The 14,357-nt window shown below is 61.3% G+C and overlaps 1 protein-coding gene across 11 annotated transcripts; it reads right to left on the reverse strand.

Moving 5' to 3' along the window:
- Positions 1 to 218: 218 nt before the first annotated feature.
- On the reverse strand, positions 219 to 13,134 carry FAAP100 (FA core complex associated protein 100). Of its 11 annotated transcripts, none has more exons than XM_033182593.1 (9): positions 12,563 to 13,134; positions 11,653 to 11,777; positions 10,003 to 10,958; positions 8,967 to 9,123; positions 6,993 to 7,762; positions 5,823 to 5,959; positions 4,078 to 4,194; positions 1,591 to 1,677; positions 219 to 1,277 (listed from the first exon to the last, which is right to left on the reverse strand). In XM_033182593.1, the coding sequence occupies exons 1-9, from the start codon at positions 12,635 to 12,637 to the stop codon at positions 1,146 to 1,148; spliced, it is 2,556 nt and encodes an 851-aa protein (XP_033038484.1). In that variant the 5' UTR covers positions 12,638 to 13,134; the 3' UTR covers positions 219 to 1,145. The 11 variants fall into 11 exon arrangements, with proteins under 11 accessions (XP_033038484.1, XP_033038489.1, XP_033038483.1 ...); XM_033182598.1 differs by lacking the exon at positions 12,563 to 13,134 and adding an exon at positions 11,891 to 12,510 and having other exon boundaries at positions 7,407 to 7,762; XM_033182592.1 differs by lacking the exon at positions 12,563 to 13,134 and adding an exon at positions 11,891 to 12,507.
- Positions 13,135 to 14,357: the final 1,223 nt, after the last annotated feature.

Here is a 14,357-nt window from a genome sequence, read left to right on the forward strand (position 1 = left end):
TCCCACTCCATGGCGAGGAAGGCAGGGGAGAGCCAGGCAGTGGCCCCAGGCCTCCCAGACACCCCCGTGGGGCAGAGCCCTCCTCAGGGGTAACTGGGTCACAGGGAACACTTTTTCCTTGGAGGCCACCCCGGTGCTGGGGGCTCCCAAGCAGTGCCATGACTCTGGAGGGAGCCCAGTGAGAGGGTGGGAAGGGGTGAGAAAAAACAGCCGAGGCCTGAAGTTTCACAGACAGGGTGGTTTGTCACAGCAGAGAAGCACCTCAAGGCTCCTACCTGCACTCTTCGCGGACAGGGCCTGCGGCGGGAGCGGCGGGAGCACCCTCCCCAGATGAAAACACCAGCACCAGGAGGCGGGCCGTAGCCCAGTCTGAGGGAGGGGGCTGGGGGCTGGGGCTCAGGGCACCCCCAGGCCACAGCGCCACTGAGTGGCACTGAAAATAGTGCACAGTGCTGGGTACAGCCCTGGCCGGGGGCACCTAGTTGTTGAGCATTCCGGCCACAGGCCACCCGATGGCCCTTCCTTGGTGTGGCGCAAGGCCACGGGCACTTGCAGGAGCTCCCTGCATGCTGTTTTGTGCTTTGGTCTCAGGGAGCCCCTTCCCACCTCGGGGTCCCAGAGTGGGCAGCCGGGCAGGTGTGAACAGTGTGACAAAGGGTACCGTGGGGCGCCTGGTAGTGCCACCCAGAGGGGCAGCTGGTGCTCCTGGTGGTGTGGCAGCAACAGTTACAAACTTGCCCCAAGTCCAAACCCCAGAAATCCTGTTTCTCCAGCCCTTAGGGTCCAGAATGCACCGCATTGCCTCCTGGCCTCGAGCTGCTGCTGTGGTGGGAAGACTGCCCAGCAGTGAGGAAGGCGAGTGCAGGGGCTGCGGCCGCGGTCAGAGAAGGAGAGACCAGCAGAGGACGTGAAGCTGGACCGGCCAGGTTCAGAGCCCACCTTGGTTGCTCCCAATCAGAATCTGCTTTGTGCTTCACGGCCTTCAAGCACTTTCTGAGTGTTCTGCTCCCACGTGGCCAGGTCACACCTTCCCTGACGGCTCTGGCCAGGCCAACTCAGTTTTCCTCCAAAACCACAAAGGCCTGGGGGGCTGTTACAGAGGCTGGAAGCGTAATCAGAGCCGTGGCCAGGGCAGACCCTCCTGGTCACAGCAGGATGAGGCTGGGGTGGCGCAGCTGCCGGTACACCTGCAGCAGCCTCTGGGCGGTGGCGCAGGAGCTGGCCTCATCCTCTGTGCAGAGCCGGTCGCGCAGGGTCTGCACCTCCCGCAGCAGCGTCTGCAGGTGGAACAGACACAGCTCAGGCCCCCAACTGGCCCTGGGAATGTCACTGGCTGCCTCTGGGGGACCCACCATTCGCAGGACCATACTTGGGAAGTGACAGGTGGTCCGAGGATGAACACTCATCTGGAACCTTAAAACATGGGACACGCAGCCTGGCCTGGACACCCGGCCCCTCAAGGAGGATGAGGGGCAGGAAGGGCTGTGGTCACTCAGACTCTGCAGACTCCGGGTGACTGGAGAAGGGCCTGCCGACGGGCGCTCCCGGCTACCCAGGTGGAGGGGATCGCCCAGGGCACCGGGTGCTCACCTCGTGGTTGGCGTGGATCTGGCGGAGATACTGCACACGGAGATCAGGAGCGCTGGAGCCCTGGGCGGCCTGCTCTGTCACCATCGTCTGGGGGGAACACAGGGGACATGCTGGAGAGGGTGTGCCCCAGCACCTGCCCCCCACCCCTCAGAGCAGGTGACCCTCTCCTTCTATCTGCCCAGCACTGCCTCCCTGCCTGGCACCCCCCCATCCCCACCTCCCTGCCTGGCACCCCCCCAGCCGCTTTGCTGTTTTCCACCCCACTGTTCACCTCGACTTCCTGCCCTCCAGACCTGCAGGGCACAGGGCCCCTGGCCTGACAGTTTCTTGGAAATGAACTTGTTTGGTTCTTTTCTCTCCACTACTGGGCCCTTCCTTGTCCCCAAGAGCCACACTCTACTCAGATCCAAACCTGCCTGCTGCCCCCTTCTCCCATCCTGGGCTTCAGGCCACTCAGGAGCACAGACCAGCCAGGGAACTGCCTTGGCATCCTATGCAGAGACCCTGGCCTGGCCATTCACTCAGTCACGCAGCACAGCCCAGGGTGGGCTGCGGCCCCGGCTCCCTGGACTTGGATCTACATTTCCCAGATGGGCTGGGCACAGTGGCTCAGGCCTGTAATCCCAGCACTTTGGGAGGCTGAGGCACGCAGATAACTTCAGGTCAGGAGTTCAAGACCAGCCTGACCAACATGGTGAAACCCCATCTCTACTAAAACTATAAAGAAATTAGCCGGGCCTGGTGACAGGAGCCTGTAATTCCAGCTACTCGGGAGGCTGAGGGAGGAGAATCACTTGAACCTGGGAGGCAGAGGTTGCAGTGAGCCGAGATCGCCCCACTGGACTAGCAGCCTGGGTGACAGAGCTGGAGCTCTATCTCAAACACACAAATAAACAAATACAACTAAATTTCCAGATGAGCCTGGGCAGTGAGGATCCTGCAGGCTCTTGGAGCAAAGCAACTGAGACGAGATCCCAACGCCCCGAGGGGCAGCACTGGCCTGCCTGGGGTCCCAGAAGTGCTGGTAGCTGCTGTGTGCTGGGTAGGGTCCTGAGAGCACTCCTGCTCGCGGGGTGGGCACCTAGCTGTTGGGGGACACTAAGGTCTGCAGCCCGATATGAGATGTGTCCAGGAGGCAGCAGCAGTGCGTGGGCCCCCCCAGATTCATGCGGAAGCCCTAGTGCCGGCACTCAGAGCGTGGCTGCGTCTGGAAATGGGGTCTCTGCAGATGATGAAGATGAGATCGCTGGAGTGGGTTTGACCCCACGACTGTGTCCTTGTAAGAAGAGAGAAATCTGGACGCAAACCCAGGGGCTGGAGCTCTGCTCTTGGCAGGGACGGGACTTTCCTGGGGACCAGATGGCCCAGTGGGCAGAGCTTCCTCTGACAGGCAACACCTCAGCTCTGGAGATCCCCGCGGTGCCCCCAGCACTCAGGACAAGATCCCCAAGCCCAGGCAGCCCCCATCGTGGTGCTGTGAGATCACTGGGGTCACAGTGCTGCGTGACATGCTCATCAGGGTCATGGAAGTGTAGGGTGCAGGGTCCTTGCACCAAACGAAATCTTTGGGTCACGGTGCTGTGTGAGCTGACGTGTTCATTGGGACTGGCCATTGAGCCGCCTGCCGGGGCTGGGCAGAGCCACTGCTCGCAGAAGGGCCTCGTCTCCAAGCGCCACCATGGTGCCCACGGGGGTTGAGCTGGCGTCAGGCCACAGGCCCTGGGTCGCAGCGTTGGGGAGGCCTGGGCATGCACGTTGATAAGCCCAGGTGGAGCCGAGGCAGGGACCACCCCTAACAAGAAACTCCAGAACCGGTTTCTAGGGTTGCTGCAGACCCACCGTGTGGGCCAAAGCTGCGCTACAGTCCTAGCAGGTGGGTGTGACGGCTGCCCTGCTGAGGGCACAAGTAGACTTGAGCTTGGAACTTGGAGAGCTTCTTCTCAGATCTGGCAGCCGCTAGCCCAAGCTGGCTCTGGGCACAGCATGGAAGCAGCTATTCATACTGTGCCAGGGAACCCCTGGGGCTGTGAGTGGGGGGAGCTGCAAACTCCACTCTCTTGGCAAAGAAGTGGAGGCTCCCAGCACCTTGTTCTAGGATCCATGCCCAGGCCACGGCCTCTCTGTGCAGCCTCTGCCCAGCCAGAGACGGGAGGAAACCTTGGGCTGACCTCGCAGGTCACAAATACAAGCCCACTGGCCTCGTAGCCTGGGGGTGACGGCACACCTGGGGAGCAGCACTGGCCTCCTGAGAGGGTCCACCTCATGCCTCTCATCGCCCACAGCGCCACCGCACACCACTGCACAACACTGCACAGCATGGCACACCACTGCACAACATTGCACTCAGCGGCAGAGCAGGCTTAGATCTTCCTACAACTCCTGTGCAGGGAGCTGTAGACCCCGTGGCCAGCAGCTACAGGGTCCCATGCACAGACCTTAGTGAGCGACCCACAGATCCTGGCCGCCTTCCTGAGCGGGCTGACATACCTGCATGCGCCCGACAACAGCATGGTGTGCCCTGCAAATGTCAGCCAGAGAGGAGCTTTCCACTTGGATCTCCACGGCCTGGATGGGCCCGGCTGGGCAGAGGTCGGTCATGGCCACCTGCAACACAGGAGCCACCTCACTGCCTGCCTGTAGCACCCCCACCTGCCTGGGGGGGCTCAGGCTACACAGAAGCCCCCCAGCTGGCAGCACGTGAGGCCAACCCCCTGCTCTGGGCTGTCCTATATCCTGAAGGAGGCAGAGCCCAGTACCCTAGTTTAACTTTTTCACCTGAAGAAGCAGCCACCAGCCAATGGCAAGAACCTGCTCTGCACCCAGATGTGTCCAGGGAGACCCCATCCCTCAGACCTGTGGAATTCACACAGGGCCTTGAGCCAGATTGGGGCCTGCTCCAGGAGGAGGCCACTGCAGTGACATGCCTTGTGCACAACCTACATGTAGATCTTGCATGCCCTTGGGGGGCCCAGGCCTGTCCCCCCACACCAGGCATCACAGATCACCTCTGGCAGCAGAGTTAGGGCATCGCTGTGGGCACTGGGAGTTGCTAGGCCTGTCTATGGGAAACCCACCTGTCCCTTAGGAAGGCTGGCCTGAGCTGAGCTGGACAACAAAGAATGGCAAGAACAGGCCAAGAGCCAGGAAACCAGGCTTATTCTCCACACGCCACACAGGAGATGAGACGCCAGGGGCCTAGGGAGCCCAGAAAGGACACAGTCACCTGCGCTCTCCCACAGAGGCTGTCAGCACCCACCTGCAGGGCCACCAACAGACCCAGCATCCGGGCTGAAAGGGCCACGCAGCGGGCAGTCAAGGCACCCGAGGGCCGAGGCTCGATTCCAAGTGCAGACTCTGGGCCGGGCGCGGTGGCTCACACCTGTCATCCCAGCACTGTGGGAGGCCGACACGGGCAGATCACCTGAGGTCAGGAGCTCAAGACCACCCTGGCCAACATGGTGACACCCCGTCTCTACTAAAAATACAAAAATTAGCTGGGTGTGGTGGTGGGCGCCTGTAATCCCAGCTATTCAGGAGGCTGAGGCAGGAGAATCGCTTGACCCCAGAAGGTGGAGATGGCAGTAAATCAAAATCGCGCCACCACACTCCAGCCTGGCGACAGAGCGAGACTCCATCTCAAAAAAAAAAACCAAAATGAAAACCAAAACCAAAACCAAGTGCAGACCCTGAGCCCCAGGCAGCCTTGCCCGTCCTCAGGGACACACGTGTCCTGGCAGCCTGGGCTACCCTGCAAGAGCCTCTGCTGGTGGGACGTGAGGGTGTGCTGGAGGTCATGGGTCTCTGCAAAGGTGGGCATGACAGGGGCTGTAGACCAGCAGTGCCATTCGCCATTCAGCAGCTTCCGTGACGGGTCTGGAGCCCTCCAGCAGTGCAGGGGGTTAGTGGGGCTGCTGCTCCTGGGCTACAGGTGTTGCCAGCAGCACTGTGGAACCTGCTATGACTTCAGTAATGAACAGGGGAAGGGGGCCCTCATGGCGGACAGGGCTGGACAGGGCCAGTCCTCGGGGATCTGAGCTGCAAGGCCCTCCCCGCCTGAGTAGGGTCTGCTTGGCATGAGGGGAAACTGTCACATTACAGTCCTCTGGGGAGCTCGGGAGAAGGCTGCCGGGCCCCCGTCCAGGGTGAGGGATCCTCCCGAGCTCCAGCCCAGGGGCCCCACCCCAAGAACTGCTGGTGCCGAGGCTCATTTGCCTGAACCCCTGCTTGCTTGCCTCTCGGACGATGAGGTGAACGTCAGCGCCATCAGGGGCCACTCCCTGGATGGAAGACAGCGCTCGGGCCCTCACGATGTCCACAGCAGCATTCTCAGCAAGGAGCCACTGCAGGGTGGCACAGCACAGGGGCACACCTGGAGGGGAGGCACCGGCCAAGAGCTCAGCCCGATCCTAGCAGGCGGGCTCAGCCAATCCTACCAGGTGGGCATCTGCATGGCTGCCCCAAAGTGCCCTTCCCAGAGCCATCTAAGCATCCCAGCTCTCCACAGCCCCACCCTAAGCTGTGGCACAGCCAGCTGACTCAGAGAAAGGAAGGAGGCCACTGCCCAACTTCCTCTGCTGAACAAGCCCTGCGATGGGTGGGGGCAGTTCCAGTCTGTGGAAGGTGAAAACCTCACTCGGGGGGACCTGGCCATGCGCCTGGGGGCTGAGGTTGGCAGCAGGCAGCTCCGCCCCGGCACCGGGCGAACACCCCAGGGATGGCTGCGGCTGCCCTCTCTGCACAAGCCCAAATCCAGAAACCATCCAGATACCCCTCTGCAGTAGAACGGAGACATCTGCACCTGGGACAGAGGGTCTCACACACATGGGGGAGCAAAGGACAGACACGAAGAAGGGACCGCACACCCATCTCGTGGAGCTCACAAACGCCTGGTGAATGGTGCCGGGCTTTGGGTGAGTGCAGCTGACTCCCTCCCCGGGTGCCTGTGCTATGAAGCTCACAGTTTGGCTCCTTTGTGACTCTGCTGTATTTAGGTTACGCTTCCATATATAGGTTTAAAAAACAAAACTGAAAAGAAATACATGGTGAGAGGGCCCCACATAAGGCCAGACCCCAACAGCGGACGGGATGCAGGCGAAGCTCATTTCCTGAGCAGAGCTTGCTGGGCTGGGGGGCCAGGCTGCCCCACAGGAGCAGCTGGAAGAAGGAGGAACAGCCCATGTCCGCAGGCCCGAGGTGGGTGGGGTGGAGTGGCTCATGCAGGTAATCCCAACATTCTGGGAGGTCCAAATGAGAAGATCACTTGAGGCCAGGAGCTCGAGGCTGCAGCGAGGCATGACTGCACCACTGTACTCCTGCCTGGGCAACACGGCAAGTTCTTATCTCTTTAAGGAAAAAAAAAAAAAAATCCCCAAGGCTGAGCAAAGCCAATCAGTGCCACCAACCTGAGTGGCCGTCCTTCAAGGCAGCCCTGAGCAGCTCCGCTGACACCTTGATGGAAGCCACAGATGGGGGCAGGAACTCGGCCCGCAGGGAGGCGGGTCCTGCTGGCTGGCTGCCAGGCTCCCGACAAGTTTCCAGAAAAGTGGCCACGGGGTCGCGGGTGGGGCCCAGTGGGGAGGGGGCCCGTGTGTGTGGTGGGGCCAGGCCAGGGAAGCGCAGACATTGCAGCATGTCCACTGTGTGCCTGCTCAGGGGCAGGCAAACACCCTCTTGCTCAGGCAGGACGTCGGAGGGGCACTCATCCAGAAAGGGGTCCTCAGAGTCTGAAGGGGCGAGGGCCCCGCCCACCACCTCCCTGAGACTGTAGAACAGCGTGCAGGACACGGTCACAGGCAGGTCGAGCCCGCCGTTCTCACCAGGGCCCAGGGGTAGTGCCACCTCCCGCCGAGCACCGGGGCCGAGCTGGTCCACGGGGATGGTGTAGGTGATGGCCGAGCAGGCCGAGTCCAGGTCAAGGGCACAGGAGCTGGTGAGCACCTGGATGCACAGGGTCCACCCCTGGTCCAGGCTGAAGCTGCTGCTGTTCTCTAGCACGCAGGTGGCCATGAGCATGTCCTGCGTCTGCAGGCGGCTCCAGGTGGTGCTGGTGGTGCAGGAGATGGGCCTGGGGCCCGTGCCGCTTGACAGCAGTGCACAGCTCACGTTCATGGCCTCGTTGAGGCTTGTCAGGGCCTTGTTCCGCTGGTCAACCGCTTTCTTTAGAAAAGACACTCTGCGAAAGACAGACATGACCCCCAGAAGGGGGGACACCCACAGCGCCGGGTGCCACATCTTGACTCAGGCCCAGTAGGCCCCGAACCTGGCTCCACAAGCACACAGTAGGCGTGGAGCCACGCCAGAGAGGGGCCCCCGCCACAGGAACACGTCTCTCCCGGCCCCACCTACATCAAGCCTCTCTGGAAGCCTCTCAAGCCATCTGGCCTGATCTCTCCTCTTGGGCTGTAGGAGGAAAGCGGACAGAGGATGGAGCTGGTGTTCGGGGGGCCTAGGCTAATCTGCCAGGTTCGAGAAGCCCACCACCCACATGTGGGTCACTCAGGGGCCAGGTGGTGCATCCCCCCCCGGCCCCCAAAATGTTCCTAGCAGGTCTCTTTCATCCCTTGCAGCCTTTACAGCGAAAGCCAGGAGGGTGGCAGGCACTACAGAAACAGCCCTAACCACAGGGACCTGGGGTGACAGGCCCCTCACTCTCAGGACCCCAGTGGTCATGTGAGAGGTGCAGGGGATGCTGCATGCACACAGCGTGTTCTCTCTGAACGTCCCGAGGCCAGTGCTGCGGGAGGAAAAGCACACTGGCTCCTGCGCTGAGAGCAGGGAGGGTGAGGACGCAGCAGGGGATGTCTTCTGTGGCCCACTAGGGAGAAAGGGTGGGGTGCTGGGGGGCAGTCCCGGCTCATCTTCCAGAGGCAGCTGGGTAGCCTGTCACCAAACAGTGGGACGCCTGAGGCTCTCAAGATATCTTAAGAGGACAAGTAACGGCCGGGCGCAGTGGCTCACGCCTGTAATCCCAGCACTTTGGGAGGTTGAGGCAGGCGGATCACGAGGTCAGGAGATCGAGACCATCCTGGCTAACAAGGTGAAACCCCGTCTCTACTAAAAAATACAAAAAATTAGCCGGGCATGGTGGCGGGCACCTCTAGTCCCAGCTACTCGGGAGGCTGAGACAGGAGAATGGCGTGAACCCAGGAGGCGGAGCTTGCAGTGAGCCAAGATTGCACCACTGCACTCCAGCCTGGGCAACAGTGCGAGACCCCGTCTCAAAAAAAAAAAAAACAGAAAAAAAAAAGGCCAAGTAATGGCCTCTCCTGGACCATTGCCACCTGAGGACACGCAGACTCAGGACAACCCCACACAGAGACACTACCTCCCAAGGATGGCAGTGCCAGCCTCTGCCCGGCCCAAGCCAAACTGCTCACCTCTCAGAGATGTTGCCAATTCCAGACAGCAGCTCCTTGATTTTCCGGCCTGCACTCTCTGTGGTCATCCTGGCTGGGCCAGGGATCTCAGAGTCCAGGTCCAGGCTGCAGGTCATCAAGCGGCCTTTGGCGGACAGGGCCAGGAGCTTGGTGCCACCTGGTGACAGACACACAAGGGGCCTGGTCCGCAGACTGGGAGTGGCAAGCAGCGTGACACTCAGAGGTGTTTCCCCAGGCTCCAGGAAAGAAGTCGGAAGACAAGACCAGTGTCCAGTGAGGAAGAGAAGGTCCCGAGACAAAGGCGCTGTCCCCACCCTGGGCTTCTGTCGGTGGCCCCGAGCCTTGCCATCTCTGACCCCATCTGCAGCCCTCTCTTCCGCAGTGGAGACAGTCTGGTGTTTCCCTTCAAAGTCCTCCTCTCCTGCTGTGTACGTATTTTCCGTGGCGAGATTTATTAGCACGCTCCCAATGTGAGCGCACTCGGGGAAATGCCCTGGGTGGCGGTGTGTGGCTCTGTGTCTCTCACCCTGACATTGGGCACACACAGCTAAAACCCTCTCTGGCTTTTCCTGTGGAAAACACAAAACTAGAATTCCACAATGCCATCTGCCTTTGGTCCAGAGCAGACTCACAGGCAGGCCACACCATGGCACGAGCAGGCGTTTGCAGCCTTTGGAAGAAAAGGCGAGTCCAGAACAGACCTCCCCGGGCTGCTTGCCACGTAAGACCTGCCGAGGAGGCACTTGCAGCCGACCCCCAAGTTTCCTCCGAGTCCACAGCCAGCAAGCAGCACACTCAGATCCTACCAGGCCCAGGGCCACACCCTAGACCCCAAAGGCAGAACAATGCATAGACCCACCACCAGCCCCTGCTTGACCTTGAGACAAGAAGGGAGTTCACCACTAGGCTGTATCAACACCCGACGGCGCTGTGAAAGAACAAGCCCAGGAAAGGAACGTGGCCTGATAGTAGCAGACAGCCAAAAAAGACACTCCACCCTGGGCTCCCATCTTTCATTTTAGACAGCAGCTCATACCTTCATGCGTCCTGGGAGATGCGGACAGTGAGACGACGCTGCAGATGTTCAGGCTGGCTGGGCACAGCATGGGGGGCAGGCCTCCCGGGCCTTCTTCGGGCTGCTCGGGGCCCAGCACGGTGCTTCCCCGGGACAGATCCACCACACAGAGGTCAGAAGGGGTGCTGTGGTACACGCGGCCACCCCCGCCACAGGCAGCGCAGAGCACGGGGCCTGGGAGGCAGTACTCCCGCAGCTCGGGCACCAGCTTCCCAGACTCATCCCAGCTGGCCTTGATGGCCAGCATCCGGCCATGGTGACCAAGGGCCACCAGGCAGTCAGAGTGCACATCCTCGTCAGGCAGAAAATTCTCCGCAGCTTCCGCAGCCTGTGGCTCCGTCTTCAAGGCTCCTATGAAGATGACCGGCTCCTCCAGGTGATGGAGGATCTTGACAAGGGCATTTGGGTCACCAGGGGCTGACCTGGAGGTGACCAGGGCCTTCAGGATCACACAGCAGAGCTGGCCATCAGGGAGACCACAGAGGACCACAGGTGACTGCAGGAGGGTGGCATCAGCTCCAAAGAGGAGCCCGAAGAGGGCGTCCTCCAGTGTGAAGCCCCCAGGGCCCCCAAGGAGGTCACATGGCACCCTGGAGCCTGACGGTGACACACAGCACAGCACTGGAAGGAAGTGGGGGGCTGCAGGCTTTCCTGGGACCCCGGCTGGGGGGGTGTAGGTGGACAGCTCCACCTCACCGATCTGGCCTCCTGGCCGGGGGTCCTCCCCAGGACAGGGCTGCTCAAACAGCTGCATCTTCCACCGGGCGGGGCCCTGCACCAGGGTGACCAGCACACTGTCCAGCACGGTGAACGCGCACAGGGCAGCATCGGGAAGGATGCAGGCATCGGGGTCCACAGGGATCACGGGGGAAGGCTGGTCACCGTCCTCGCTGTCCCTGTCATCCCGGCTTGTAGACCTTTGAGAACAAGGGACGCATTGGTCAGGCCTGGGCAGGGTGGGATTCCCACGTTCTCTTCACCATAACCTGGCATGGAGCAGTCTGGCTCAGGGGTCCCCGCGGTGACCCTCAAGGCCGCTCAGCAGTCCATCTGCTACATGGTCTCCCACCTTCCCCACGGAGGACACGCTTGACAGGAAGTACCATACATCCAAGAGCAGCTTGAACGGACACCCCTCAGCACAGAACCGTCCGGCGGAGACCCTGGTTGCAAAGTGCACAGGCTGCCCCCTCTACAGCCTGGGCCGCCGTCAGCGGCTGCCGGCTCTGCCCTGAAGACAGGCCTGGCTGCCCGGAGCTCGCTTCCTTCCGACCCAGATGGTTTCCACTGATCACTGGCTCGGGGTCACGGTGCCTTTGCTGTCTCCTCCCTCTAATAAACACCCAACCTCGGGGGCGTGTCTCACCAGACAGGATCCCGCACCCCGAAGCAGGCTTAACCATGTGAACCCCACTTACTAAGGACTGTGAGCAAGATACTTGCAGCAAGAGTGTTGGGGGCAGGGGCTCCAGATATGGGCGGGGATGGCGGCCAAGGCTCAGAGCTGGTGGCAGCCCGGGTCCCCAAGAGCGAGGAGGTGCGGCTGCTCGCTCTGAAGCATTCCGGGGGCAGCAGGAGCGTGCGGGAGGGAGGCCGCGGGCCCGCCCTCACCTGCTCCTGCCCGGGTGGTCCAGCGACAGGCAGTAAAGGCCCCTCCGGGCGCACAGCGCGTACAGCAACCTGCGCGGCGCCAGCAGCTCCAGGTGCCACACCTGGTCGGGGAACCGGAACGCCGCCTGCGGACCGGGGCGCGGGTCAGGCCGACGCGACGCGCGGGCCCGCGGTCTTCATTTTCACGCGAACCGCCGCCCCCGCCCGGCCCCTCCCGACCCCGCGGGCCGGCGCTCACGGTCAGCAGCCCGCCCTCCTGGTCGTACACGTAGACGAGCTCGCTCCCGGTGGACAGGAAGACCTCCGCCTCGTGGTACAGCACGCGGGGCTTGCCCGCCGCCAGGCCCCCGAGAGGACAGCAGAAGCCCGCCAGGTAGCGAACCCGCGGCGCGGCGCTGGCCATCGTGAGCGCGGGCCGGTTAAGGTGAAGAGCCCCGGCCGCGCGGCGGCGGCTCCTCCTCGGAGCGCTTTACGGCAGCCCGCTGTGCGGCGCGACCTCCGCCGTAAAGCGGTCGGCGGTGCCGGGGGCGGGCGGGAAAGGCCGCGCTGCGCTCCTCTGGCTTTTGCGTAAACCCATTGATTCTCTGGGCTCTCGGAGGGCCCCTGAATCCTGCCGGAGCGCACTCCAGCCGGGGACGGGGTGGGGCAGCGCCGGCTCTTGTCATCCTAGCGATGGATCTCTGCCCTGTGCTCCGTGAGCCGCCCCCCGGCGGCCCCCACGTTCAGGGCCCAGCGGTGTGAGCCAGCTTAGGTGGAAGCGCGGAAGCACCTCCGTGGTTGAACACGTGGGGACGGGGAGTACACCACGGGTTGGGGGCAAAGGGCAAGAAAATGACTGTGAGACAGGGCAGGCACTTCCACCCTCTCCCTCCTGGCAGCTCTCCACTTCCTCCAGGAGAGAAGTACTGACCAGAGAACGCCCATGGAGGGGCCTGCGATGACGCCTCCTCCACGCCCGGAAGAGAGCGGAAACCAGGCACACCATTGACAAGTAAATGACCAAGGAACCCCGCCCCCGGTCCGCCTCCCTCCGTTTAAGAAGCCAATCTGAAGACCGCTAAGGCCAGGCACCCTTGAGGGAGAGTCTAGGGGCAGGGCTGCAAAACAGGGCTTGGAAGTTGGGCAGACATCGTGGAGTCCGGGTGCACCTGCCGGAGCACAAAGCACCACGTGCAGACGTCCTGACGGGCCTCCCTTTGAGGTTGGGGTGGGGTCTGACCCCAGGACAACGGGGATGTCTGATACTGGGTGTTGGGATAGACAGACTCAGGTGCGGCACCTGGAGTCAGTTCCTCGATCCTCTCTGTCGCCAGGGCTGCTCTGAAGGTGTTTGGGCTGGAAATGCTGTCTTTGATGCTGGGGAGTGGGGAGAGGAGGGCCAGGGGCATCCCATTTGGCCTTCAGAGTCAGGAAGTGCAGATACCGCATCGTTGTGAATTTCCCCACAGGGATCCTCCCCGGTCTTCTGACCGAATTTCCCCCACAGGGGATCCTCTGCCGGTCTTCTGCTAGTTTTAACCCTCTGAAGCCTCTTGAGTCGCTCGCTCGCTCACACACCAACTCCCATCCAGTCCTCCCAGGCCATCTCTTCCATATGGATGGAAACATGCCAAGGCTGTCCTAGAGGAGATGATCACGATCACGTGGAGAAGGAAACGAACATGGGAGGAGGCCCGGTAAACCAACAGCCTCGCCTGGCGGTTTACTCCGCTGCCCACTCCATTCTGCTCCGGGGGCTGGCAGGCTCTTGGCCCCACACCAAGCCCAGCTCCTTCTCTCTGCAACAAGATTTATGATCAATGGTCATGTGGGGGACCTTAAGCATGGATCCCAGGGGAAAGGGGGTCAGACACCAGCAAAGGGCTCAAGGCCGGCTCTCCATCAGCTGCTGGGCTGTGCCGTGCCCCACCTATACTTGGCGAAGGGTGATGAGGGCTGAGACATCCTCTCTGCTGTGGGTGTGGAAGATGCACACACTCCTAGCGGAAGCCTTCGAGACAGCAGAGCAGACCGCTGGACACTGTTTCTATGCCCAACCTGTAGGTGGTATCATCTCCCTAAACACAAATTATATGAAGGAGTCAATTTAGAAGGTCAGATTGAGAAGAGAGAAGCCATGAAGCTTCAGGCTGTGCTGAGGGTGAGGAGGGCTGGGCTTGGAGGGACCTCTCCTCAGAACAGCACAGCCCAATAAGAACACAGCAGGAAGGTGGGGGAGGGACCCAGGAACCTGAGTTCGCCCTTTTTTTTTTTTTTTTTGCAGTGGTGCAATCTTGACTCACTGCAGCCTCAACACCCCAGGCTCAAGCCAACCTCCTGCCTCAGCCTCCCGAGTAGCTGGGACTATAGGTGCACACCACCATGCAAGGCTTTTGTATTGTTTTTTTTTTTTTTTTTTTTTTTTTTTGAGGCGGAGTCTCGCTCTGTCGCCCAGACTGGAGTGCAGTGGCCAGATCTCAGCTCACTGCAAGCTCCGCCTCCCGGGTTTACGCCATTCTCCTGCCTCAGCCTCCAGAGGAGCTGGGACTACAGGCGCCCGCCACCTCGCCCGGCTAGTTTTTGTATTTTTAGTAGAGACGGGGTTTCACTGTGTTAGCCAGGATGGTCTCGATCTCCTGACCTCGTGATCCGCCCGTCTCGACCTCCCAAAGTGCTGGGATTACAGGCTTGAGCCACCGCGCCCGGCCTTTTGTATTGTTTAATAG

Source organism: Trachypithecus francoisi, unplaced genomic scaffold (genome assembly GCF_009764315.1).
Source record: "Trachypithecus francoisi isolate TF-2019V2 unplaced genomic scaffold, Tfra_2.0 Lachesis_group20, whole genome shotgun sequence".
NCBI classification, from domain to species: Eukaryota; Metazoa; Chordata; class Mammalia; order Primates; family Cercopithecidae; genus Trachypithecus; species Trachypithecus francoisi.